General features: G+C 38.4%; 1 protein-coding gene across 2 annotated transcripts in view; it reads left to right on the top strand.

The window, feature by feature from the left end:
- The window catches only part of csnk1g1 (casein kinase 1, gamma 1), a 171067-nt gene that overhangs the window by 36064 nt on the left and 109350 nt on the right, over positions 1 to 25653 (top strand). For both annotated transcript variants that reach the window (XM_039773484.1, XM_039773483.1), the window contains exons 3-5: positions 4052 to 4092; positions 12589 to 12658; positions 25007 to 25158. In XM_039773484.1, coding sequence (XP_039629418.1) covers positions 4052 to 4092; positions 12589 to 12658; positions 25007 to 25158 — 263 coding nt within the window. The remainder of the gene's footprint in view (positions 1 to 4051; positions 4093 to 12588; positions 12659 to 25006; positions 25159 to 25653) is intronic.

Genomic DNA, 25653 nt, shown 5'->3' with positions numbered 1-25653 from the left:
GCGTGACATGGAGTCGATCAGTCTGTGGCCCTGCTCAGGTGTTATAAGAGCCCATGTTGCTCTGATAGTGGCCTTCAGCTCTTCTGAATTGTTGGGTCTGGCGTATTGCATCTTCCTCTTCACAATAAGGTCAGGCGAGTTTGCTGGCCAATCAAGAACGGGGATACCATGGTCCTTAAACCAGGTACTGGTAGTTTTGGCACTTTGTGCATGTGCCAGGTCCTGTTGGGAAATGAAATCTGCATCTCCATGAAGTTCGTCAGCAGCATGAAGTGCTCTAAAACTTCCTGGTAGATGGCTGCATTGACCTTGGACCTCAGAAAACACAATGGATCAACACCAGCAGATGACATGGCACCCTAAACCATCACTGACTGTGGAAACTTTACCCTGGACCTCAAGCAACGTGGATTCTGTTCCTCTCCTCTCTTCCTCCGGACTCTGGGACCTTGATTTCCAAAGGAAATGCAAAATTTACTTTCATCAGAGAACATAACTTTGGACCACTCAGTAGCAGTTTTGACTTTAGCCCAGGCGAGATGCTTCTGGCGCTGTCTCTTGTTCAAGAGCGGCTTGACACAAGGAGTATGACAGCTGAAACCCATGTCTTGCATACGTCTGTGCGTGGTGGTTCTTGAAGCACTGACTCCAGCTGCAGTCCACTGTTTGTGAATCTCCCCCACTGTTTTGAATGGGTTTTGTTTCACAATCCTCTCCAGGGTGCGGTTCTCCCTATTGCTTGTACACTTTTTTTCTACCACATCTTGTCCTTTCCTTCACCTCTCTATTAATGTGCTTGGACACAGAGCTTTGTGAATAGCCAGCCTATTTAGCAATGACCTTTTGTGTCTTGCCGTCCTTGTGCAAGGTGTCAATGGTCGTCTTTTGGACAACTGTCAAGTCCGCAGTCTTCCCCATGATTGTGTAGCCTACAGAACTAGACTGAGAGACCATTTAAATGCTTTTGCCGGTGTTTGGAGTTAATTAGCAGTTTAGAGTGAGGCACCAAGTGTCTTCAATATTGAACCTTTTCACAATATTCTAATTTTCCGAGATACTGAATTTGGGACTTTCATTAGTTGTCCGTTATAATCATCAAAATTAAAAGAAATAAACATTTGAAATACATCAGTCTGTGTGTAATGAATGAATCTAATATACAAGTTTCACTTTTTGAATGGAATTACTGAAATAAATCAACTTTGTCATGATATTCTAATTTTATGACCGATATATACTGTATATATACATACATATAATATATATGTATGTGTGTGTGTGTGTGTGTGTGTGATACAGTAGGTGCTTTCCCACCACAGGAACTTTGTTTTCAGGAATCAGAGTTTCTGTATGATATAGACCCAGGGATACTTTTGTTGGTTGAGTTTTGAAGCATTAAGCATCAGGGTGGCAGGTATGAAGATTGAAGTGGTGTGTTTCCAGAGTATGCTGGTCTGTGACTTACAATAGCTTCCATCATGCAAAGCCATTTGTTGGTTTTTCTGTCAGAACCATTTTATTGTTACGGTCTACTTTTTTCTTTTTTGGTCTTGTTTTCTTTTTTTGATTTTTTCACAATCCTGCTTTGTGTTGTGGTTAAACCCCAGTTCAGCCAAACATGGTCATTTTAAAATGCATTTTATCAAGCCAGATGGATGACTCCAATTTCTTTTATATATATATATATATATATATATATATATATATATATATATATATATATATATATATATATATATAAAACACTTAATAAAACCTGAACCTCATTCATTTAGCTGTATATCTAAATAAATTCTATACAGATTTGTAAGATACGTCAGTGCCTGTGGTCAACCACTCAGCACAGTTCATCGTCTTAGACACACCCTGTTTGAACAAAAAGTACATACCCTGGAGTTGGATCTACAAAAAAGTACCAGAAACTACCTGTCAGGAACTACAAACGGCCTGAGTTCCTTTTGTGGGAGTGCAACAAATGTTTGAGTTTCTAAAGTTCCTGGTTTCTGAAAAAGGTTCCTATGGTGGCAAATTGTCTGATGATTCAATCTTTCAATAATAAGGTGCTTTGTGTGGGTTTCTGTTTTCATTAGTGAAAAATAATGAATTCACGTTTTATTGAACTATAACCATCGTTTGTTAGGAGAGGGAATAGAAAATGTACTGTTCAGTTGTGCCTCTAAAATACAAAAAGGCTCTGCTCAAATCTTCTGTTTCCTTGATTACAATAAACTCTCATTCCCTGTTCATTATGGCAGCATCTTTCATAAACTTATTCCAGAGTATTTTTAAACAATCAATATTCTACCGATGTTCTACAGTGGGATGCAAAAGTTTGGGCAACCTTGTTAATAGTCATTATTTTCCTGCATAAATCGTTGGTTGTTACGATAAATGGCAGTTAAATATATCCTATAGGAGACACACACAGTGATATTTGAGAAGTGAAATGAAGTTTATTGGGTTTACAGAAAGTGTGCAATAATTGTTCAAACAAAATCAGGCAGGTGCATAAATTTGGGCACCGTTGTCATTTTATTGATTCCAAAACTTTTAGAACTAATTATTGGAACTCAAATTGGTTTGGTAAGCTCAGTGACCCCTGACCTACATACACAGGTGAATCCTATAATGAGAAATAGTATTTAAGGGGGTCAATTGTAAGTTTCCCTCCTCCTTTAATTTTCTATGAAGAGTAGCAACATGGGGGTCACAAAACAACTCTCAAATGACCTGAAGACAAAGATTGTTCACCATCATGGTTTAGGGGAAGGATACAGAACGCTGTCCCAGAGATTTAAGTTGTCTGTTTCCACAGTTAGGAACATATTGAGGAAATGGAAGACCACAGGCTCAGTTCAAGTTAAGGCTCAAAGTGGCAGACCAAGAAAGATTTCGGATAGACAGAAGCGACGAATGGTGAGAACAGTCAGAGTCAACCCACAGACCAGCACCAAAGACCTACAACATCATCTTGCAGCAGATGGAGTCACTGTGCATCGTTCAACCATTCGCGACTTTACACAAGGAGATGCTGTATGTGAGAGTGATGCAGAGGAAGCCTTTTCTCCGCCCACAGCACAAACAGAGCTGCTTGAGGTATGCTCAAGCACATTTGGACAAGCCAGCTTCATTTTGGAATAAGGTGCTGTGGACTGATGAAACTAAAATTAACAAGGGGCGTTATGCATGGAGGAAAAAGAACACAGCATTCCAAGAAAAACACCTGCTATCTACAGTAAAATATGGTGGTGGTTCCATCATGCTGTGGGGCTGTGGCGCCAGTGCAGGGACTGGGAATCTTGTCAAAGTTGAGGGACACATGGATTCCACTCAGTATTAGCACATTCTGCAGACCAATGTCCAGGAATCGGTGACAAAGCTGAAGCTGCACCGGGGCTGGATCTTTCAACAAGACAACGACCCAATACACTGCTCAAAATCCACTACATGCAGAGGAACAAGTATAACGTTCTGGAATGGCCATCTCAGTCCCCAGACCTGAATATAATTGAAAATCTGTGGTGTGAGTTAAAGAGAGCTGTCCATGCTCGCAAGCCATCAAACCTGAATGAACTAGAGATGTTTTGTAAAGAGGAATGGTCCAAAATACCTTCAACCCCAATCCAGACTCTCATTGGAACCTACAGGAAGCGTTCAGAGGCTGTAATTTCTGCAAAAGGCGGATCTACTAAATATTGATTTCATTTCTTTTTTTGTGGTGCCCAAATTTATGCACCTGCCTGATTTTGTTTGAACAATTATTGCACACTTTCTGTAAATCCAATAAACTTCATTTCACTTCTCAAATATCACTGTGTGTGTCTCCTATATGATATATTGAACTGACATTTTTTATCGTAACAACCAATGATTTATACAGGAAAATAATGACTACTAACAAGGTTGCCCAAACTTTTGCATCCCACTGTATATGTTGTGATGAATTTCCCCTTGGGATTAATAAAGTATCTTATCTGTTGAAAGAATATTGTCCGTAGTCTGTGGCATCATTTGACAATGCATCATACTGACATCATTTTATTTTTCCTAGGAAAAAACCTTTACACAAATGAATATGTAGCCATCAAATTGGTAAGCATGAACTTTCTAATATTTTAATTTTACTAGTTTTCTTCAAAATTAACTATAATATGTTTAGTGCTCTGAAGGAAGACCACTTTAGTTTTCAATTTTGTGGGAAAATTTTAAATGAATATGCGAGTCTTGATTGATCTTCTTTTGTCAAAAATACAAATTTTTCAGTTGACTGTTTGGAAATGCCTGTGATCTTACAAATACTGTGTTTTTTTGCTTTTATACTAGCATTCTTGTTATATTTATGTTGTTCAAGTCAAAATGTAATGACTAGTCAAGAAAAAGCCCATTTCAACTGATATTATGAACTAGAGTGTTGAGGCCAGGCACAATGTCCGGACAAGTGATGCTCAATTTTGGTAAGTTGTTGTTCTAACACTCATCCACTATGTGACCAAAAGTAGGTAGATACCCCTACAAACATTTGAGCTCAGTTGTTTCAACCAAACAATATCAATAATATAACCATATATTCTCTAATGTCAAACACTGGCAGTGGAATGTGTTATGCTGAAGATCTCTGACTTTAATGTAGCATTGTCATAGATGCCAGCTTTGCCAGACGTTAGTATGTGAAATTTTTGCTTTGCTAAATCTGCCCCAGTCAATTTGTAAGTGTTAACATTGTGAAGTGGAAGCGTCTAGTGTCCATGAAGTGGTAGACCATGCAAACTCAGAGTGGGGCCACTGAGTGTCAAACCGCATGAAATGTAAAATTTGCTTATTGTCTGTTGTGCTACTAGTAAGAGTTCCCAACTGCCTCTGGAAACATCATCTGCAAAGAATTGTGCGTCAGGAGCTTCATAAAATGAGTTTCCATAGCAGAGTAGTTGCACTCAAGTCTAAGATCACTATATCCATTACCAAGTATCTGTTGGAATAGTATTAAGCACATTGCCACTGGATTGTGTAGCAGTGGAAAAGTTTTCACCAGAATGATGAATCCTGCTTCTCTATCTGGTGGTCTGATGGGCAAATCTGGGTTTTGTGAAAAGCAGAAGAATGCTACCTTCAGGAGTGTATAGTGCTTACTATAAAGTTAGTTTGAGGAAGGATAATGGTCTAATGCAGTTTTTCAACGTTTAGGCTTAGGTCCATTGCTTCCAGTTAAGGGTCCTGTTCATGCTAGAGCATATAAATTATAAATTAATTTTAGACAATCATCTTCCAATATTTTTAGAAACAGTTTGGGAAAGGCCATTTTCTCTTCCAGCATGACTGTGCCTCTGTGTACATAGCCAGTTCCATAAACACATGATTTGACTAATTTTATGTGGAAGAACTTTAATGGCCTTCACAGTGCTTTTACCTCACCCCTGCACCATTGGGATGAATTAAAAAGCCGATTTCGAGCCAGGTCTTCATATTCAGCGACGTAAATACTTGACCTAAAAAATGTTCTTTAAGCCAAAAGGGCACAGATTCCCCAAAACACACTTCAAAATCATGGTGAAAGCCTTTCCTGAAGAGTACAGCCACACTGGGTGTGTTCAACTCCATATTAATGCCCTTGGTTTTGGAATGGGATGTCCAGCAAGCTCATGTAGGCAGGATGGTCAGATGTCCACAATCTTTTTCCCATGGAATATATAAATGTTTGTTCAACTACTGAAGGGATGGCTTGTTTGAAATTATTGATGAAATATATTTGACAGAGTGACGGAATGATTGTTTTAAAGTCAGAAAAAAAAATATTTTTGGTAATATATAAAATTTGGCTTGTCCGCACTTGCAGGAAATATGATTGCAGTCTGAAGTCTTGTAACACTTGTGTTGTATTGGTCTTCCTAGTATTTGGACAATATCATTTTGGCTCTGTGCTCCACCACAATGGATTTGAAATGAAGCAATCAAAATAGGACTGAAGCGTAGACATAGGCATTTAACAAAACATTGTATGAGCCATTAAGGAAAGACAACCATTTTTGTGTTTTCCCCCATTTTCATGGCTTCAAAAGTATTTGGACAAACTAACAATCATGAATATGATCATTTTCAACACTTGCTTGGAAATTCTTTGCAGTCAATGACAGACTGAGGTCTGAACACATGGTCTTCTCCAAATGCTGGGTTTCTACCCTACTGGCGGTTTGCCAGGCCTTTTCAGTAGTTGTCTTCAGTTGCTGCTTGTTCATTGGACTTTCTGCCTTCAGTTTTGTCTTCAGCAAGTGAAATGCATTTCCAGTTGGGTTGAGGTTAGTTAACTGATTTGGTCACTGAAAAATGTTCCACTTCTTTGCCTTGAAAGGCACTTGGTTTGCTGTCACAGTATGTTTTGGCTCATTGTCCATCTGTACTGTGAAGCATCATCCTATCAGTTTTACAGCATTTGGCCGAATCTGACCAGAGAGTATAGCCCTGTATACTTCAGACATAATCCAGCTACTTTTGTCAGCAGGTATGTCATCAATAAACACCAGTGACCCACTTCCATTGGCAGTCACGTATGCCATAACACTACCTCAGCCATGTTTCACAGATGATGTGGTATGCTACAGATCATGAGCCGTTCCTTTTATTCTCCAAACTTTTCTGTTTCCCTCATTCTGGTACATATTAATCTTAATTTCATTTGTTCAAAGAAAACTGTTCCAAAGCTGGATTTTTAAAAATATTTTCTGGTAAAGTCTAATCTGTCCTTCTTATGGTTGAGGGTTTACCAATGGTTTGCACCTTGTAGTAAACCCTCTGTCTTTATTTTCGTGAAGTCTTTTGCTGATTGTAGAGTTTGGAAATGATAGGCCTACTATCCAAAGAGTGTTCTTGGTGTGGGTAAATGTTGTGAATTGATTTTTCTTCACAAAGGAACGAAGGACTGGAAAACGGCAAATATCATCCCATTATATAAAAAGGGTGACAGGGCAGATCCAAGCAACTATAGGCCAGTAAGCTTAACATGCATCACAGGAAAATTAATGGAAGGAATTAAGGACAAGATTGAGCAACACCTGGAAAGGACAGGAGTTATTCTGAACAGTCAGCATGGGTTCAGAAGAGGGAGGTCGTGTTTTACTAACATACTGGAATTCCACGAGGAGGCAACAAAAGGATATGATCAGAGTGGAGGATATGATATTTATTTTGACTTTCAGAAAGCTTTTGATAAAGTTCTACATGAGAGGTTGGCATCAAATTAAAAGAAGTGGTAGTTCAGGGTGATGTTTTTAGATGGGTGCAGAATTGGCTCAGACCCAGGAAGCAGAGGGTGATGGTGTGAGGAACCTCATCAGAATTGGCCTATGTTAAGAGTGGTGTTCCACAGGGGTCAGTGCTGGGGCCGCTGCCGTTTTTAAAATATATAAATGATTTAAATGGGTAAATAAGTATCAAGCTGGTTGTTTGCAGATGATACCAAGATCGGTGGATTAGCAGATCATTTGGAATCCATTATCATAAAATGACTTGGATAGCATACAGGATTGGGCAGATTTGTGGCAAATGAAATTTAATGTCCGTAAGTGTAAAGCATTACACATAGGAAATAATAAGTTTGAATACACAATGGGCAGTCGGAAAAATGAAAAGTACACCTTATGAGAAGGATTTAGGAGTCCTAGTGGACACTAAGCTATCGACTTTCCGACAGGTTATATAGCACGTTGTGTGGAGTACAAGTCTAAGGAGGTTCTGATCAACCTTTATAATGCACTGGTGAGGCCTCATCTTGAGTACTGTGTGTAGTTTTGGTCTCAAGGCTGCAAAAAGGACATAGCAGCGCTAGAAAGGGTCCAGAGAAGTGTGACTAGGCTGATTCTAGGGCTACAGGGGTTGAATTATGAGGAAAGGTTAAAAGAGCTGAGCCTATACAGTTTAAGCATATGAAGATTAAGAGGCGACATGATTAAAGTGTTTAAAATTATGAAGGGAATTAGTACAGTGGATTCAGACTGTTTTAAAATGAGTTCATCAAGAACAAGGGAACACAGTTGGAAACTTGTTAAGGGTAAATTTCTCACAAACGTTACAAAGTTTTTTCTTACACAAAGAACGATAGACATTTGGAATGATCTACCAAGTAGTGTGGTAGTCAGTAAGCCTTTAGTAACTTTCATAACTTGGATGTTTTTATGGAAGAAATAAGTGGATAGGACTGGCGAGCTTTGTTGGGCTGAATGACTTGTTCTTGTCTAGAGTGTTCTAATGTTCTAAAGGAAAGAATTATGCCATTATCCGGCACAGTTGTCTTCCATGATTGTCTGGGACTTCTGGTATTGCTGAGCTCACCAAGTATGTTCCTTCTCTTTAAGAATGTACCAGATGGTTGATTTGACCAGTCCTGGGGCCTCATGTATAAACGGTGAGTACGCACAGAAATGTTGCGTAAGAACTTTTCCATGTTCAAATCGTGATGTATAAAACCTACACTTGCCGTAAAGCCATGCACTTTTCCATGGTACCTCATACCTTGTCGTACGCAAGTTCTCCGTTCGATTTTGCAAACTGGCGGCACCCAGCGTCAAAGCAATGCTACTGTTCCTGTGTGGTTACACCTTATTTTCCTGACGCGGCTTTATAAATACACTGAAGCTAACCGCATATTGTTTATTAGTATAATGCATCTGATTGTAATTAACTTGTAACAATATAATGGTCCAGGGAATAGCCGTAGTATTCCAAATACCATAGCTGCTTTAGTGTTGTTACTCTAACTGCACCTTCTTCTTTTAGCTGCTTCCGTTAGGAGTTGCCACAGTGGATCATCTTTTTCCATATTACTCTCACTGCACCACTCGGAGTATTTATATCACTGTATCTGAGTGTGAATCACAGCAGCAGCTGATCGGAAAAATAATTATTGGTCTACAGCTTCAAGAACACGCTGTCTCAGCCACGGCAAAACGTTTCAAAGCCTTTCCTGTACAGACCTCGACGATTCAGACAGTTTCATCCCAAGAACTTTAAATGCACTCAGTCAAGTGCTCCTTGTAGAACTGTTTGTACTTCTAAGTACAATTACTCTGTAAACTTGCACTGCAGTTATAATATTACATAACCTGCGCCACTTTATGAAGTGCATATTTACATATGATGTCAATATCATTTTTAAGATGAAATGCAGCAAAATGTTTATTATATTATACAGATAAAACTTTAACTTCATTTAAATCTATATTCTTCACTGGGACTGGCGTAAAGGATAGAATAACATGTTTAAGGAACGTTGAAATATCTTCGTAGTACGTTTTGAAGAATCGGCGCTCTAAGCTTACAGATGGCTTAACGTCTATTAAAGAGCTGATTGTGTGGCGATCCACCGTGCATAAGATACCATATTGAACTTGGACTTTCTCTATTGGACATAGAGCCGCCCATAAGTACTGCTGCAATAAATAATTTCATCGAAGGTCGCACACAATCACTGCACCGTGAAACCCATGTTTAATAACGTGCTTTAACTATCATCATGAAAATGATATCACTTATACATCTCAGTATTTTAGTTATTCAGAGAGCTGTAATATCATGAATGTAATGGATTCTGTGTCCTGTCGGAAGAAGAGATCCGGTTTAAGAAGCACATAGTGATTCACACACACAGAGCACATAGAAGATCACATACAAAACAAAGCATTTAACGTGCTATACTTTTTAATTATGATGTGATTTGAGAAACTGGTTAAACGATTTTAAGATGAAGTTTATGATCTATTTTAATGACAAAATAAACTACGTGATTAAAGTGGAATTTCGAGATTGAAGTTGACATTTCGTGCTTTTTCCCCCACTGTGTGCCTTTTTTTTTCTCTGTACCCTAATAAGCTTTCATATGACACTCATAGTGGGCTACAACTCGCCTTTTCACGGCGACGTTGGTATGCGATTTCTTATTTTAGGCACACTGCAACTTTCTGAATGTGAGCTTTCAAGTTTCTCCAGCACACTATGTCACTCGATCAACATCCTTAAACCAACAAATATGTTTTTCCTTTGCCTCCACTTGGTATTCGCTGAAATTCTTATATTTTTCCCCCGTGCTTTTCCCATTGTCTTTTCACAGAAGGCTGAGCTTAAGGGTTATTTATATTGATTTGCATATTCAAAGAGGCGTTATTCTGGGAGGAGTTGGGGCGTTACATAAAGCGTGTGCACGAGCGTTACTTTTCACGCTGACCGAGATTTATGTAGCTTACGCCATGTTATAGTGCGAATTCTACGCACAGCGTTATACATGAGGCCCCTGGTGTTTTTGTAATCTCTCAGATGGGTTTGTTTTGTTTCATTTGTTTTATGATTTTGTGGTGTTACTTACATGGACCGCTGTCTGGACCTCATACTGAGAGGTAAAAGCGACTGCTTCTAAATGAAAATTCCACGCTTGGAATCAACTCCAGACCCTTCTACCTGTTTAATGGTTAATGACATGACGAGAAAACTGTTCTCTGCTGGCTATGGAACAGCTTGTCAGTCAAATGTCCATTTACTTTTAAGCCCCTGGTAATGGGGGCACCATGTATAAAAGTGGTTGTCATTCCTGAATGGCTTATATGATATTTCTGTTCTGTATGAATTTATGCTGAAAGTATACACTTCAATTATGTGATTATTTCTTCATTTCAAATTCATTGGGGAGGTGTATGTAGCCAAACTTATGAAATGTTCTACTGTCCGTATATGTATAGACACAACTGTATATCCAAGCATATTTGGACAGAGACAACTTATTTCTATTTTTGGTTCTGTACATTACCACAATGAATTTTAAATGAAACAACTCCGATGCAGTTGAAGTGCAGACTTTCAGCTTTAATTCAGTGGGTTGAATTCAATCCCTTTATTTAAGGGGCTCAAAAGTAATTGGACAAATTAAATAACTGGAAATAAAATTTTCATTTCTAATACTTGGTTGAAAACCCTTTGCTGACAATGAAACCTGAAGTCTTGAACTCATGGACATCACCAGATGCTGGGTTTCCTCCCTTTTTAATGCTCTGCTAGGCCTTTACTGCAGCAGGTTTCAGTTGCTGTTTGTTTGTGGGCCTTTCTATCCGAAGTGTAGTCTTCAACAAGTGAAATGCATGCTCAGTTGGGTTAAGATCAGGTGACTGACTTGGCCATTCAAGAATTTTCCACTTCTTTGATTTAATAAACTCCTGGGTTGCTTTGGCTATATGTTTTGGGTCTTTTTTCATCTGTATCATGAAATGCCGCCCAATCAATTTGACTGCATTTAGCGGGATTTGAGCAGACAGTATGTCTCTGAATACCTCAGAATTCATTCGACTGCTTCTGTCCTGTGTCACATCATCAATAAACACTAGTGTCCCAGTGCCATGGTAGACTTGGATATTGATGCTCCTACCCCCTGGAGAGTGGTGTTCACTTGGTTGGCTGTTGTGAAGGGGTTTCTCTTCTCCATGGAAATGATTCTGCGATCATCCACCACTGTTGTCTTCCGTGGACATCCAGGTCTTTTTGCTTTGCTGAGTTCACCAGTGCTTGCTTTTGCTTTCTCAGGATGTACCAAACTGTAGATTTTGCAACTCGTAATATTGTAGCAATTTCTCGGATGGGGTTTTTCTGTTTTCGCAGCTTAAGGATGGCTTCTTTCACCTGCATGGAGAGCTTTTGACCGCATGTTGTCTGTTGACAGCAAAATCTTCCACATGCAAGCACCACGCCTCAAATCAACTCCAGGCCTTATTATCTGCTTAATTAATAGTGCCATAATGACGGACTTGCCCACACCTGCCCATGAAATAGCCTTTGAGTCAATTGTCCAAATTCTTGAGACCCTGAAATGAAGGGATTGTGTAAAAAAAAAAATGCTTTAGTTGCCTCACATTTTTATACAATCTTTTTGTTCAAACCACTGAATTAAAGCTGAAAGTCTGCACTTCAACTGCATCTGAGTTGTTTCATTTAAAATTCATTGTGGTAATGTACAGAACCAAAATTAGAGGTGTTTACTTAATATTACCCAAATCAAAATTATGAATGCTATGATTCACTAGTCAACCTAAAATGAAATAATTTTCTGCATTTACTTTAAGATTGTTCCCACTTGTAGCTGAAATGTTAAAGTGGACTTTGCCAAAATAATCACTGAGCTCTTTTTGCAATTTTGCAAGTTTGCTCTAGCATGTGCAGGTAATTTGTGAAAAAACATTCTTACTTTAAAAATCATGTCACCTGTTGTTGGAGTACTTGAAGTAGTTGAAACAGCGTCCATCTGATATTTGATCTTTAGTATTGGAAAAAAAATGCCACACAAGTACCTTTCATAAGGTGTTTTTTTGTGATAAGGAACATAAGTTGGCTGATGCTATTGGTAATGATGAGATGATTTCCTACCACATCAACTTCTTACTTTCTTTCAAAGCTCAGTTTTAGAGGACAGTAAACAAACACTTGGATGCATAAACAATAGTTATCAAACCTTCACTGAATTAAGATGTTAACTCAATCAGAAAATGCTATTCCGCCAGCTTCACAGCGCCTTACTCTTATAGACTTTTTCTGTATTTAATGTGTTGTTTTTGTCTCTCTTTTTAGGAACCAATAAAGTCCAGAGCGCCTCAACTTCATTTAGAATACAGGTTTTACAAACAGCTAGGATGTACAGGTAAGATTTTTTTGTAATGTTAAAGGTTTCTTTCCTCTTACACTTATTTAGAAACATACCTTTAAAGTACTATAATATTCTGTTTTTCAACTTATTCATATATGGCAATCTTTCCTAAGTCAGAAGGAGCAGTTAAAACTATCTGATAAGCTATTAACACTAGAACAACCAAAGCCTATGAAGAAACTCGTAGATCTGTCCCACCTTTAAATTGCTTCGCACCTCCGTATCAGCGTCTTTTGTCCAGTAAATGTGTTGATAAGCAGCAAGCAGCCTACTATTGCATCCCCCCACTGCCACACAGTTTTCTCGGCTCAAGTCTGCTTTCCTGCGTGTCAGTTGCTTAGAGCTGTATAGAGTGAAAAGTCAAGCAAAATGACACTTTTTATAAATACTATATTGTTATTTGGAACACATATATTTCTTGTTTATGTAAACACCTCGTTAAAACAGAAATGTTTTTCATGTTTTAGTAATAATTGACAAAATGTAGATATGAAGTGTATAATGTGTGATGCCTGGAGTCCAAATATCAAATAAACACTTTCACAAAAGGTACAATATAACAGAACAAGTGCGCTTCTATTCAAGACTATAACTGCAGAAAAAGAACCAGCGTTAGGGTGCGACATTGATACACTTTTGCTAGGACCGCTTTGGTGGCGCAGCGGTATCGGCTGTTGACTGGTAATCAAAACTTTACGGGTACGACCCCGGACGAGTCTGTTTTGAGAAGTGAGCTGCTCTTATTCTTACTATCTCAGAATAAAAACACATTTAATCATGAACATGCCAAAGAGAATTAAACTGAATTAAAAGAAAAAAAAAAAAAAACTAACCTTTACAAATAAAAAAAACAAAACAAAGGTAACCTTTACAAGTATCATAAATTTACACCAGCTGTTACAGACTGAAATCAAATGTATGTTTTTATTCTGTAGTGTAGGATGACAGGAAATGCGAGAAATGTTGAACACATACTTAAAAGACATTTTTCATGTTTTAGTATGAACGATAAAATTTTGACATGAAATGTATATAATGTGTGAAGACTGAACTCCAAATAGCAAATAAGCACTTTAACAAAACAGAACAAGTGCACTTTTATTCAAGCCTATAACCGAAGAATAAGAAATTGGGTTAGTGTGGTTTTTTCAATGACTTTGGTAGTTCAGCAGTAAGAACTGCTGACTTTTATTTCAAAGGTCATGGGTTCAAGCCTCCCCACGTCCCAAAATAAATGTTTTGAGTGGTGAGCTGCACTTGTTACTATTATACAATAAAAACATACATTTGATTTTAGTCTGTAATAGCCACTAAATGTGTGGTACTTGTAAAGGTTAGTATTTTTTTTAAATTCAGTTTTATTATTTCAGTCGTGTTCACGCTCCTCTCCCGATTTGACACTGCTGTTTTCAAATAGACATGCTATTACAGAGGTGATCTCGGATGAGGGTTCTACATCGGAGAAAGAGAACAGAAGCCATCCCTGCAAGAAACGTCCACTTACATACAAGAACAACACAGCTGCTCCAGGCGTAAAGGCGAAAGATGGCATTGTATGGATGCAGGATGTAGTCTGGCGTCATCCTGCCAGTCAGTCTGTCCCACGCCTGTCCTGCAGTGAAATGGCATGGCTTACAGAGCTTGCCAACGTACCTTGCAAATTCATTTTGTGATTGTTTTGTGATGGTCTTTACATAAACATTTGTTACTTATATGAAAGCCAGATTTAATGTTATTTACCTTGATTTATTTACTTATTTTCCTACAGCGTAAAGTCACAAGTAGACTGCAGAGCTTCCTGTGTTTGATCGAAATGGGTATGCTCACAAGTTACACGTGTAATGCCACGAAAAATGCCTGTTGACACTTCAGTACTTGAGCAATGGTACGAGAATACAGTTAGACTTCTTTTTTGGGCACATTCATTGTCCAGATATAAAAACTAGCGTGGAGAATCGCTAGCGTAATGAAGAGTCTATAGCTGCAGTTGGAAGCTGCCGTTGCACTTTTGCCGTCACTGTACTTTGTACATAAAAGCCAGATCAACTGTTATTAACTTGATTTATTTACTTATCATTCTACAGCGTAAAGTCACAAGTAAACTGCAGAGCTTCCTGTGTTTGAGCGACACAGGCACGCTGACACAGTACATGTGTACTGAAGTGACTTCAGCTGCAGGTGGAAGCTGCTGTCGCACCGTATGCAACTGTGTTTGATCTTATTCAGGAAAAGATCCCAGTCACCCCACGGGAGAAAAACTTTCCAAGACTAAGGTCATAAAGCTTATGAAACCATTTCTGGACAAAGGCAGAACCATAACAGTAGTTACATGGAGCTTCCAACTGCTGCTATAGACTCTTCAGTACGCTAGCGACTCTCCACGCTAGTGTTTAGATCTGGACGGTGTATGCGCCCAAAAAAGAAGTTCAACTGCATTCTCGTACCATTGCACTTGTAATTATGTGTAAGCAGGCATTTTTCGTGGCATTACACGTACAATTTGTGAGCATGCCGTTGTCGATCAAACACAGGAAGCTCTGCAGTCTACTTGTGACTTTACGCTGTAGGAAGATAAGTAAATAAATCAAGGTAAACTACATTCGATCTGGCTTTTATGTAAGGAACATATAAATGTTTCTTATGTAAAGGCCATCACAAACAGTACTTTGCATGATACGTTGGCGAGCTCTGTAAGCCGTACTGTTTCTGTTGAAGGACAGGCGTGAGGCAGACTGACTGGCAGGATGCAGATTGACTTCAACCTTGTAAGAAAGTTGTCATGCACTCACATTCGCAGTAGGAGGTGTGTGAGATGCCTGTGATAGTTTAGCAGGAGGGAAGGCTGCCTGATCGGTGCATCATGCACAAATTTTGAATGGCAAGAGTACAGGTGTTTTTACAGTATATCACTGTGCTCCTCCAGTACTTGTACACTTAGAATGCTCATGGTTTCTTGCTGTTTACATTGCCCTTTTAGGTTCCTTTCTATACTTCACTTTGGCCACACAAATTGGAATTCTTTTAGGGCTTTGTAAGGGGTGTGTCTTTTAAAAGATCCCCTGAAGCCTCTCATTTACATAATGGAATATCTGCAATATCTGCTTATACTGTGGGTGTCTGATCCCCTGCTAATGCAACTTGCCACCAACATGCAATATTTTTCATTCACCATCAGTTTTTCAAACCCACTTATACTAGGCAGACTCACAAAGCAGCTGGGGCCTATTCTTGTGGTATATTTTACATAACTTATGCAGTAAAATTCATGTACTTGATAAGGAATGTGGTGGCACAGTGGTTATTACGCCTTGCAAATAGTGTTTTAAGGGGATCCCAGCCTTCGATCGAATGTTACTGTAGCATGGTGTGCGTAGATTTAAGAGGGCCCCTCCTTTGATATCATATACTAATATACACATGCTCTGACCAACAAGGAGGGTCTCCACCACATTATGGAAAAAAGGGAAGGAAGAACAAGATGATAATTTAACAGAGTACTGTCTGTAATTTGGTTCCTCTTCAAGTAGTGATTGTTGGCAAGTATTCAAAAATATTCAAACTTGGTGCTCAATAACTCAAGAGTCCAATTCAATTTTTGCTTTGCATATTTGCTCCGCTCTCACCTGATGTCGATGCCGTTCTTGTTTACGCTACTCATGTACATGCATGAATTAGACGTCAAGTCGGTGAGTCCATCAGTCCTCCTAGTTATGAGGGTGTACCATAACGTAACTTAGTTTTATCGACGTTTGCAGCTTTTATCACCCTCTGCCCCTAGATGTTGACTTTAGTTGATGTCTGCCCTGAATAGACACTGGTAACCAATGTAACAACTCTAAAACTGGTGAGAGATGTTCAGATTTTCTTCTTCTAGCTAAAATTCTTGCAGCTGCATTCTCAACTAACTGTCCAGGAATGTAATTGTAGTTTATACATGAAATAATAAATCTGAAATAAACTGATTATACTGTATATTAAAACTACCTTATATATTTTTTAAAAAGCCTTTGCCATTGTTTTCCCACAAGTACATCATATATCAGAATGCTGTTTGCATGCATGATAAGAATCATGAAATTGTTATCCCAAAGTGGCAGAGGAAAAAAAATGCAGCAGTTACCACCATTGATGACATTAACCATTTGTTGATGAAGAACTTTGTGAGAACTGATGAAATCGGGTGGAGAAGCACACTGGGTGATAGGTATTGTAGTCTCCATGTCACCATTTGTCACAAGGTTGCAGATGATGAGAGAGGAATATATTTGTTAAATCAGTTGCATGAAGTTGACTCTTCTCACATCCATAGTGCCTGGCAATAGAGCATAGTGTGTTTGCTAAACACGTCATATCTAAGCTTTACTGAAATTTCCTCCTCCCTATTTGTTACTGTAGTGGCCTTCATTTGCATAAAATGGCAAGCCCCATTTTTCAGTGCGATCACTGTCAGAGCTGTGGCAGAAAGGGGAAATGGTGCATTAAAATGGCCCACTCACATTAATAACGACATGTCAGCAAATTAATAATAATAAAAAAAAGGTTGATTAATTTTTCTTTATTCTACTTCATTAAATTTCAGCCAAAAGGGTTTTTGAGATTTTGGGGTATTTAGTGTTTCTATGGACGTGTTACCCCTAAATATTGATATACTGACATTTGTTTCTTATGAGTACCTATTGCCCTGGATATGTCCTCCAGCTAAATTTCATCATTTTAGCTAAACGGGAAATAGTATTTTTGTTGGTGAGTGAGTAATGTTTTCATTGTTGAGGGCAACTTCATTAATTTAATTCTGGTGAATTATTTTTTTTTGTTTGTATAAGATTTTTGAGTTTACGTTTTCCAAGAGTAGTTCATGTAGATTACCCCAATAAGGATAGGAAATATTTATTGTAATTTATTTTTATGAGAATTTTGGCCACAGCTAACTGAAATTCAGAGACATTATGCAAAAAATACAAAATAATTTACCATATCAGAAAAGTCAGTGATTTTATCTGTTGTCATTAATTGAAAATTGCAAATTAACCAATATATATTGTTTCCTCTTTTTTTTTTTTTTTTTTATTTTTTAAAATTGTTAAAACATTTAGCTTCAGTTTAAAGAACACGATTCCTGTTAGTCAGTGGTACTTAAAATGTTTCCGACCAATGACTACTTTGTTAAAGATTCACTGGACTATTTAACAGTACCTTCACTGGTTTAATTGCTTATTACAGTTAATATATTTAAGTAATGTGATTTTTGGGAAAAATATTAATTCTAATGCAGTGTTGCAGGATTTGTTTTTCAAGGCCTGATTTCACCCAGTTATTCTGAAGTAACTGCACCACTGAGATAGTATAGCAGGTATCTTGATAGCATAGCTGCAGCAGAAAAGGCATTTTGGAAATTTTCTCAGTTTCTGTTCCTTAAGGAATCAAACCAATTATTGGGATTAATTAACAGTTCTCTTGGTTGTCTATACAGTATAAAAGATAACTAGAATACCCCATTTTAAAACCAATGCTTACGTGCATGGCTTGAAATTCAAGGGAGCTAAAATAAAGGGGGTTGCATGGGTGAGGTTTGGAGCAGTACTTTCAGTACATATCTCCATAATGAAGAAAAATTTGAGTGATAATTTGTGACTGTCTAAACAACTTTGTGTTATAGGACAACGTGATGCTGTCCCTGTTTTACGAACTTGGCATGGCACATGATACATTCACTGCAGCTGCCATATGTGACTGCATACAATCCCAGACCAGTAAATTGAACAATGAATTTCTTCGTGGAATTGTGAGTGTGAGTCTGTTTCCAGTATACAGTGTCTAGCAGTTTCATTCACAATTTAGTGGCACTTTTGCATGCATTTCCCAGACTCTTGGACACCTTGGCCTGCAGGCAGAGTGACTGTAACTCAGATCTGCCGAACTGAAAGACAAACATATGCATCATTTATCAGCCAATAGATTGGACATGCACAAGCAACTAATTAAAACAACAAAATCAAAATATCTCCTTCTGTCATCATAATGCATTATCAGCACTAGGTCCTTGCTTTTTCTGCTTCAGCTCAGCCTGGACTTGGTTTACACTCTCCACAGCAGCATTTTATGCTACCTAATTCTTTGTGCACCCCTCTACTCAAGGAGAGTTCTAGTGACTGATCTTGGCACTGAATGATGGCCTGCAACACTTGAAACATTACAGATGTAACAGAATTTGCCTTGAGCACAGCATTTGACCCAGCCTCAATAAAGAACAACATAATTCACAAATAGGGAAAACTTTAAATGAAGCAGTGTGTTCATTTTGATTAATATAAAGAGTTGCTTGCTAATTCATCACAGACATACTGTACTTTATACTTGCAAAATGGCATTAACTTTGTGGGACCATAATGATTCTTTTCCAAGTACAGACTGATGGTGAGGGAGACCTGTATATGAAAACCAAAGCATGCTGCTCATTCGTCTGTCCCAGTGAACTCTCTCTGTAGGCCTTAAAAACCAAACAGTCCCCTCTATCTCTTGAAACTATAGGAAATGGACAAAAACTAAGCATCATTTCTGCTTTGTACTTTGTGTTCAGAGACTAAGTCCCGGTTTATACTTCACACTCAGAACACATGCGCGCATGAATCATGGCTGCCACGCGTTCCCAGTGTTCATTTGACATGTCCTCTGAGCATGTACTCAGAAATTAACAAGTGCATGAGTTGCTGTACCAGTTAAAAAATAAAATGAATAAACACAGGGGTGCAGTATGTTCAAATTGAAACGTGATGTCAGTCTCTGTTTACTTTCAACGTGACAGCAAGCCAATTTGCAGATCCTACAGGATCATTGTGTGTGCTTCAGTGATGAAGTAAATCATCAAACTTAAATGCTGACATACAAATGTATTCATGTTGCTTTTCTTCATGCATTTTTCACATAGGCAATACAAACGTCACATATTTCCCATCATAATGACCTGATACATTTTAAAGGTCTTGCATACTATCTTTTGTGCCGTCTGTTTTTTTTTTTTTCTTCTTTCCTTCACCTTCACAACAGCATCAAAATGTATGGAAGTATATTTGAGCCACAGAGAAAAAAAATTAGGGACTCCGTGACGAAAAAAGGTCTGTGGAAAATTCATCTTTAATCTCGTAGTTTATTTTGTCTTTAAAGTAGAACGTTGTAAACATCATCTTAAAAGTTACCCACTTGTTAATTGCTATAAGCTTCTGGGGCTTCCTCCTGCACTGATAGCAGTGGCAGGCAGTGATTGCTACAAAGAACACATATTACGTTATTCAAGCTCTGCACGTTTTAATAACTTGATTTATATTTAATATCACTTTCTTGATGAAATATTTTAAAACATGTATGTGACATTTTACAGAAATCGTTAACTACATTTGCACATTGGTGGATCCATATCCCTGCTGTCTCACAGTGTGCTCTAGTTTCCTACCAACGACATGCACGTTGGGGGGATTTGGTGATGTGAAAATGATGTTAGAGTATGTGTGTGCTTGTATTCACCTTACAATGAGCTGATTGCTTCTGCCTCATACCCAATGAATCCTTGAATGGGCGTGCCCCTGGATTAATGGATGTAATCATTAAACCTCCATCATTTTGAGAGCTATTTTGGCAATGTGTCCTGAATTTAATGGATGTTTCAGGCAGGTCACAACACAGTGAAGCCAACCGTTGTTTTATCACCATGATATCTCGCAGTGCCACCCGGTGGAATCCTCCAGATTTACATAAAGTTCACCCGCAAGTATAAACAGTACAGCGCGTTGTGTCGCATGAAGTATAAACCTGGCCTTACTGGTTGAAAAGTCATACCGAAGGTGGTGTTTGTTACTTAAGCCGTGTGAGATGTTCAGCCCGGACACAACCAGACGGACACCGGCAGTTCATAAAAACACACGCTTTTATTTAAACAAGTGTCCCCAAACTCTACTCCCACACCAAACACCCTTCCTCAGGCCTTCAACTGTCCGTGGACTGCCTTTCCTCTCCTCACTGGAGCTTTGTCCTGCTCCCGACTCTAGCTCCCAGACTATAGGAAGGCAGCCCCTTTTATGTTCACCCAGGTGCTCGTTGGTGACCTTCTAGCAGCCCTTCCTGGTGTGGCAGAATTGTCTCACAAGCACTCGAAAGAACTCCGGGTGTCTCTGGAAGAAGGGTCTTCCACCTGAACAGGTGTGGCGGAAGTGCAGGTCTCCCGGGCTCCACGATGTTCAGGGAGTCTCCTTCCGGAGGCCATGGGCCCCAATGGGTTTAAACCTCTTTGCTCCGCCCCTGTGGTCCCCTCATCATCCAGGGCGGTTGCCCCCTCGTGGCCCGGGGAACTTATAGACCGCCTCCTGGTCCTTTCAGGCATCCCGGCTGGGTCTGGCCACCAGCATCCTGCCACAGCTGAAAGTAATCACCTGTGTGTCAAGCAAGTTTTACAACCTTTAGAACATTTTCCCTTCTGAAGAAGTTAAATTTATGAGAACACGCTGTATGTTTCCACTTATGCAGCAGCTTCAAAGTCCCCACAAATACTGTAAACACTCTATCCAAGTTCACAGACACCAGGAAACTTGTAAACCAGACAAAGGTATATCTGATTAACTGGCAAACAGATTTGAAGTCTTTTAATAGTATTTAAAAGTCAATCTTTAATAAATGTTAACTTCGAATTAAAAGGAAAAGTATAATTTTTGTTCCCTTTTCGTAAGATAAAGAGAGAGAATAGTTCAACAAAGATGTATTTTTTTTGTTCTCTATATATTAAAGGACTGTGTTTCTGATACATATGTGTGCAGCATTGGAGCATCACAAGTAACAGAGCTGTCTCCTTTTCTCTTTACTCTGTACATCTCAGACTTATAAATATAACAGCAGGTTATGTCACTTGCAGAAATTATCAGATGATTCTGCACTTATAAGGTGTATTGATTAAGGGAGTGAGACAGAGTATAGAAGTCAGGTGTAAAAGTTTGTTTCTTGGTGCAAAGAAAATTGCATCTTAAACATCGGCATTGAGACTTTCGCCGCACCAACAAGCCTCTATGTCCAGTAACTTCAAGGAGTGAATGTAGAGGTGGTCCACTCCTACAAGTACTTGGGCGTCCAAATTAATGACAAGTTGGACTGGTCTCGAATCAGAGGAACTATATAAGAAGGGCAGAACAAGCTCTTTCTTTTGTAGACTGTGTTCCTTTAAAGTGGGAAGTTTATAACTCTTTAATGGCCAGTGTGATTTTTCTACTTTGTGGTGTGCTAGGCTGATAACATCATTTCAGGAGAGGCCAACTGAATCAAACAAACCGAGTAAAAAAAAAAAAAAGGGCAAGCTCAGTTATAGGATACACACTGGACACCCTGGAGGTTGTAGCAAACAGAATTAAAGCTGAGTGCCATTATGAACAATGCTGCACATCTTCTCTCTGAACACTGAGTACTTTCAGCCAGCAAATTATTCTGCAGAAGTGTGTCAAACGCTCCTGGGGCTCCTTTATACCAACAGTAAAATGTCTGCATAATGCCTCAGTGTTACTGTGACTTTTCTTTCTTTTGAATTGTCTTGCTGTGTATTTCAGTTTCGCTTTCAATGGAAAGCCTGTTGCCTGCCTGAATCATCAAACCAAGACAGTATGATCCATTGCATGGAATTTTGATCTTTATTCATAAATGAAAATGTATCTGTTCCCACCACTATGAGGCTTCAAAACTGATTTTGGGGTCTGCAGCTAGCATGTCCTAATATGTTGGGAAATAGTGTTTTTTGTTTTTGCTTTGTCTCATTTTAGTGTATTATAAAGATTTACATGGGTAGCACATTTAGGTTCACATAAGGTAGTCTATTGCAGGAGGAAAAGGAAATGAAAAGCTGTTATCTAAAATATGCAGAAACAGTCGATCTGTAAATTCTACTTCAGAAAACTGAAAGCAAAAAACATGACAACCCTTATTTCTTCTGTAGCAGTCTTTGTTCATGGCAAGCCCTGCAATACTTGAAGATGCACTGGATCTCATAACTTTGCCTCAACAAAGAACACTTCTGAAGTGTATGTTTAATATAGAAACTGTTCTTTGATGATAATTCTGATTATTATGAACAGTCTTGCTTTTTGCTAAGCTTGCCAAGTTTGATTTTGCTGAACTTGCGATGGTTATCATTTAGATAGCACAACTCTGCAACTATTCATAAATATAGCAGAACTGTTAAAAGTGAATCTAGACTGAATTTATTATTATAACAAACAATGTCCCTGTTTACCTCTTAATTTTAGTAGACCTTTACATGTTGCTGCATAAACTTACACTTTGAAGCAAAAGTGTACCAGAATATGGAAATGAATGCAACCATTCTTTAGGGCTTCATTGACTTATGTTCAGCAGCCATTCATGTGGAATATTGCTTTTCTTTAGACTTTGAAGCATTCAAGGGCAGTTTAGTAGTTGTACATTCTTTAGTATGTTCTAATAAAAAAACTATATGTTTGGGCATTTGTTGGAAAATGCAGTTCAACATTTATTGCAAAGGGAAAAGTTTGTCATATTGATACACTGAATTGAAACCAGAATGGAAATTAAGTGGACAAATCAGTATGTAAATCTGTAACATAAAATAGTAAAAATAAAAAAAAATTAGGCCTGGTATATCCTATATATGTTGGAAAGCTAAAGTGTTAATCCAACATTTATTTCCTTATGTTGTTTCATATTTTTTTAAGTGGCTGTGACATCATGATGACATCACTGTTTTTATTAACCTACTGTCTATTTCATCATATTGAAACATAGCCAGACTTCCACAAGTATTAAAAAAATGCTGAGAACACATTTTCTTAGCCGTATATCTGGATAGAATTTTTGTTTGGATAAATGGACTTGTTTTTAATTTCATAAGAATATTATATTTGGAGCACTGACTTTGTTCAGCATATCAACTTTGTACAGAATGTTAACCAGAAAAAAAAAACATTGCATAAAAATTTTACAAATTGATTTGCATGTCATTGAGTAAAAAAAAGGATTTGATCCCCTACAACCCAGCCAGAATTCTGGCTCCTACAGATTGGCTGTGTGCCCATGTGGCACACAGATTACAATCAATCACAGATCTCAGCTTATGTGTATAAAGCACATCTGTCCACGGAATCAGTTTCTTCCATTTCAACCTCTCCAGCACCATGTGCAAGACCAAAGAGCTGTTGAAGGACATCAGGGACAAGATTGTAGACCTGCACAAGGCTGGAATGGGCTGCAAGACCATCAGCAAGAAGCTTGGTGAGAAGGTGACAACTATTGGTGCGATTATTTGGAAATGGAAGAAATATAAAATTACTATCAATTGCCTTCAGCCTGGAGCTCCATGCGTGATCTTGCCTCATGGGGTGAGGAGGATTATGAGAAAGGTGAGGGATCAGCCCAAAACTACATAGGAGGCGCTTGTTAATGATCAAGAGGGCAGTTGGGACCACAGTCACCAAGGTCCCCCTGCTCAAGAAGGCACACGTACACGTCTTAAGTTTGCTAGTGAACATCTAAATGATTCAGAGAAGGCTTAGGAGAAAGTGCTGTGGTCAGATGAAACCAAAATTGAGCTCTTTGGCATCAACCCGACCTGCTGTGTTTGGAGGAAGAGAAATGCTGAGTATGACACCATCACCACAGTCATGCACAAAGGTGGTAACATTATGTTTTGGAGCTATTTTTCTGCTAAGGGTACAGGATGGTTTCACCGCATTGAGGGGCCTGTAAAATCTTGGACGAGAACCTGCTTCCTTCAGCCAGAACACTGTCATGCTGGGAGACCCATCCACGATCCATCTTCAATGACCCAAAACATATCGCCAAGGCAACAAAGGGTGGCTAACGAAGCAGCACATAAAGATCATGGAGTGGCCTAGCCAATCTTCAGACCTCAATCCTATAGAAAATCTGTGGAGGGAGCTGAAGCTTTGAGTTACCAAGCTTCTGTGGACAGGGGTGCTTTTTGTACACAACGAGTTGAGATCAGGAGTATCTGTAATTGATTGATTGTAATTTGTATACCATAATCTGTGGGAGCCAGAATTCTGCTGGGTTGTAGGGGATAAAATACTTATTTCACTCAATGACCTGCAAATCAAATTATACCTTTTTGTGTAATGTGTTTATTTTTTCTTTTTGTTGATATTCTGTCTCCATTAAAATGAAACTTCCATAAAAATATGAGACTGTTAGTTTCTTTGCAAGTTAGCAAACCTACAAATTCAGCAGGGGATTAAATTATTTCCTCCACTGTATTGTTTGAAAAAAAATGTAGGTAGATTTGCATGTGGTGTTTTTAATGTTTTGTTTCTTTTTGTGCTACAGCTGAGGGATTGCCCCAGGTATATTACTTTGGTCCCTGTGGGAAGTATAATGCCATGGTTTTGGAACTACTGGGTCCCAGTTTGGAAGACCTTTTTGATCTTTGTGATCGAACATTCTCTTTAAAAACTGTGTTAATGATAGCCATACAGCTGGTAAGTTATTATGTAAGGTGAGAAAACCTGTGAAGTATAATATAATTTACTTTTCATTATTTGTTTGCAGTTATAATGTAATTTACTTTTAAGAATGTCCGTAGATTAAAGTAAAAGCAATGGCTATCGGTATTTCCTAAATTTATCATGATTGAGTAATAGTGGATGTTGCCAATTTAGCATGTTGTATATGGAACAAGGAAATCAACGCATACTGTCTTTTAAACCCAATAACATTGTAGACTGTGTTTTGATTTTTTTTTTTTTTCCCCCAAAGCACATTTAAACTTGTATCTCTTCTTTACACCAACACAGGTCATCCAAATTTGATTTCTGTAATGAAGGTGTTCACAGTATGCACTTTGATGGAATTGGGAACTGTACTGTTCAGTAACAAAGTTTAAATTGGAACTTGGAATGTGATGGCTAGCTAACTTGCATAATTTTGGAAAATTGCCATTAAAATGATGATGATGATGAAATGCATTAATTTAT

This window comes from Polypterus senegalus, chromosome 12 (assembly GCF_016835505.1).
Source record: "Polypterus senegalus isolate Bchr_013 chromosome 12, ASM1683550v1, whole genome shotgun sequence".
Taxonomy (NCBI): Eukaryota; Metazoa; Chordata; class Cladistia; order Polypteriformes; family Polypteridae; genus Polypterus; species Polypterus senegalus.
Note: the sequence above shows the minus strand (reverse complement) of the source record. Positions and strands in the feature narration are given on the sequence as shown.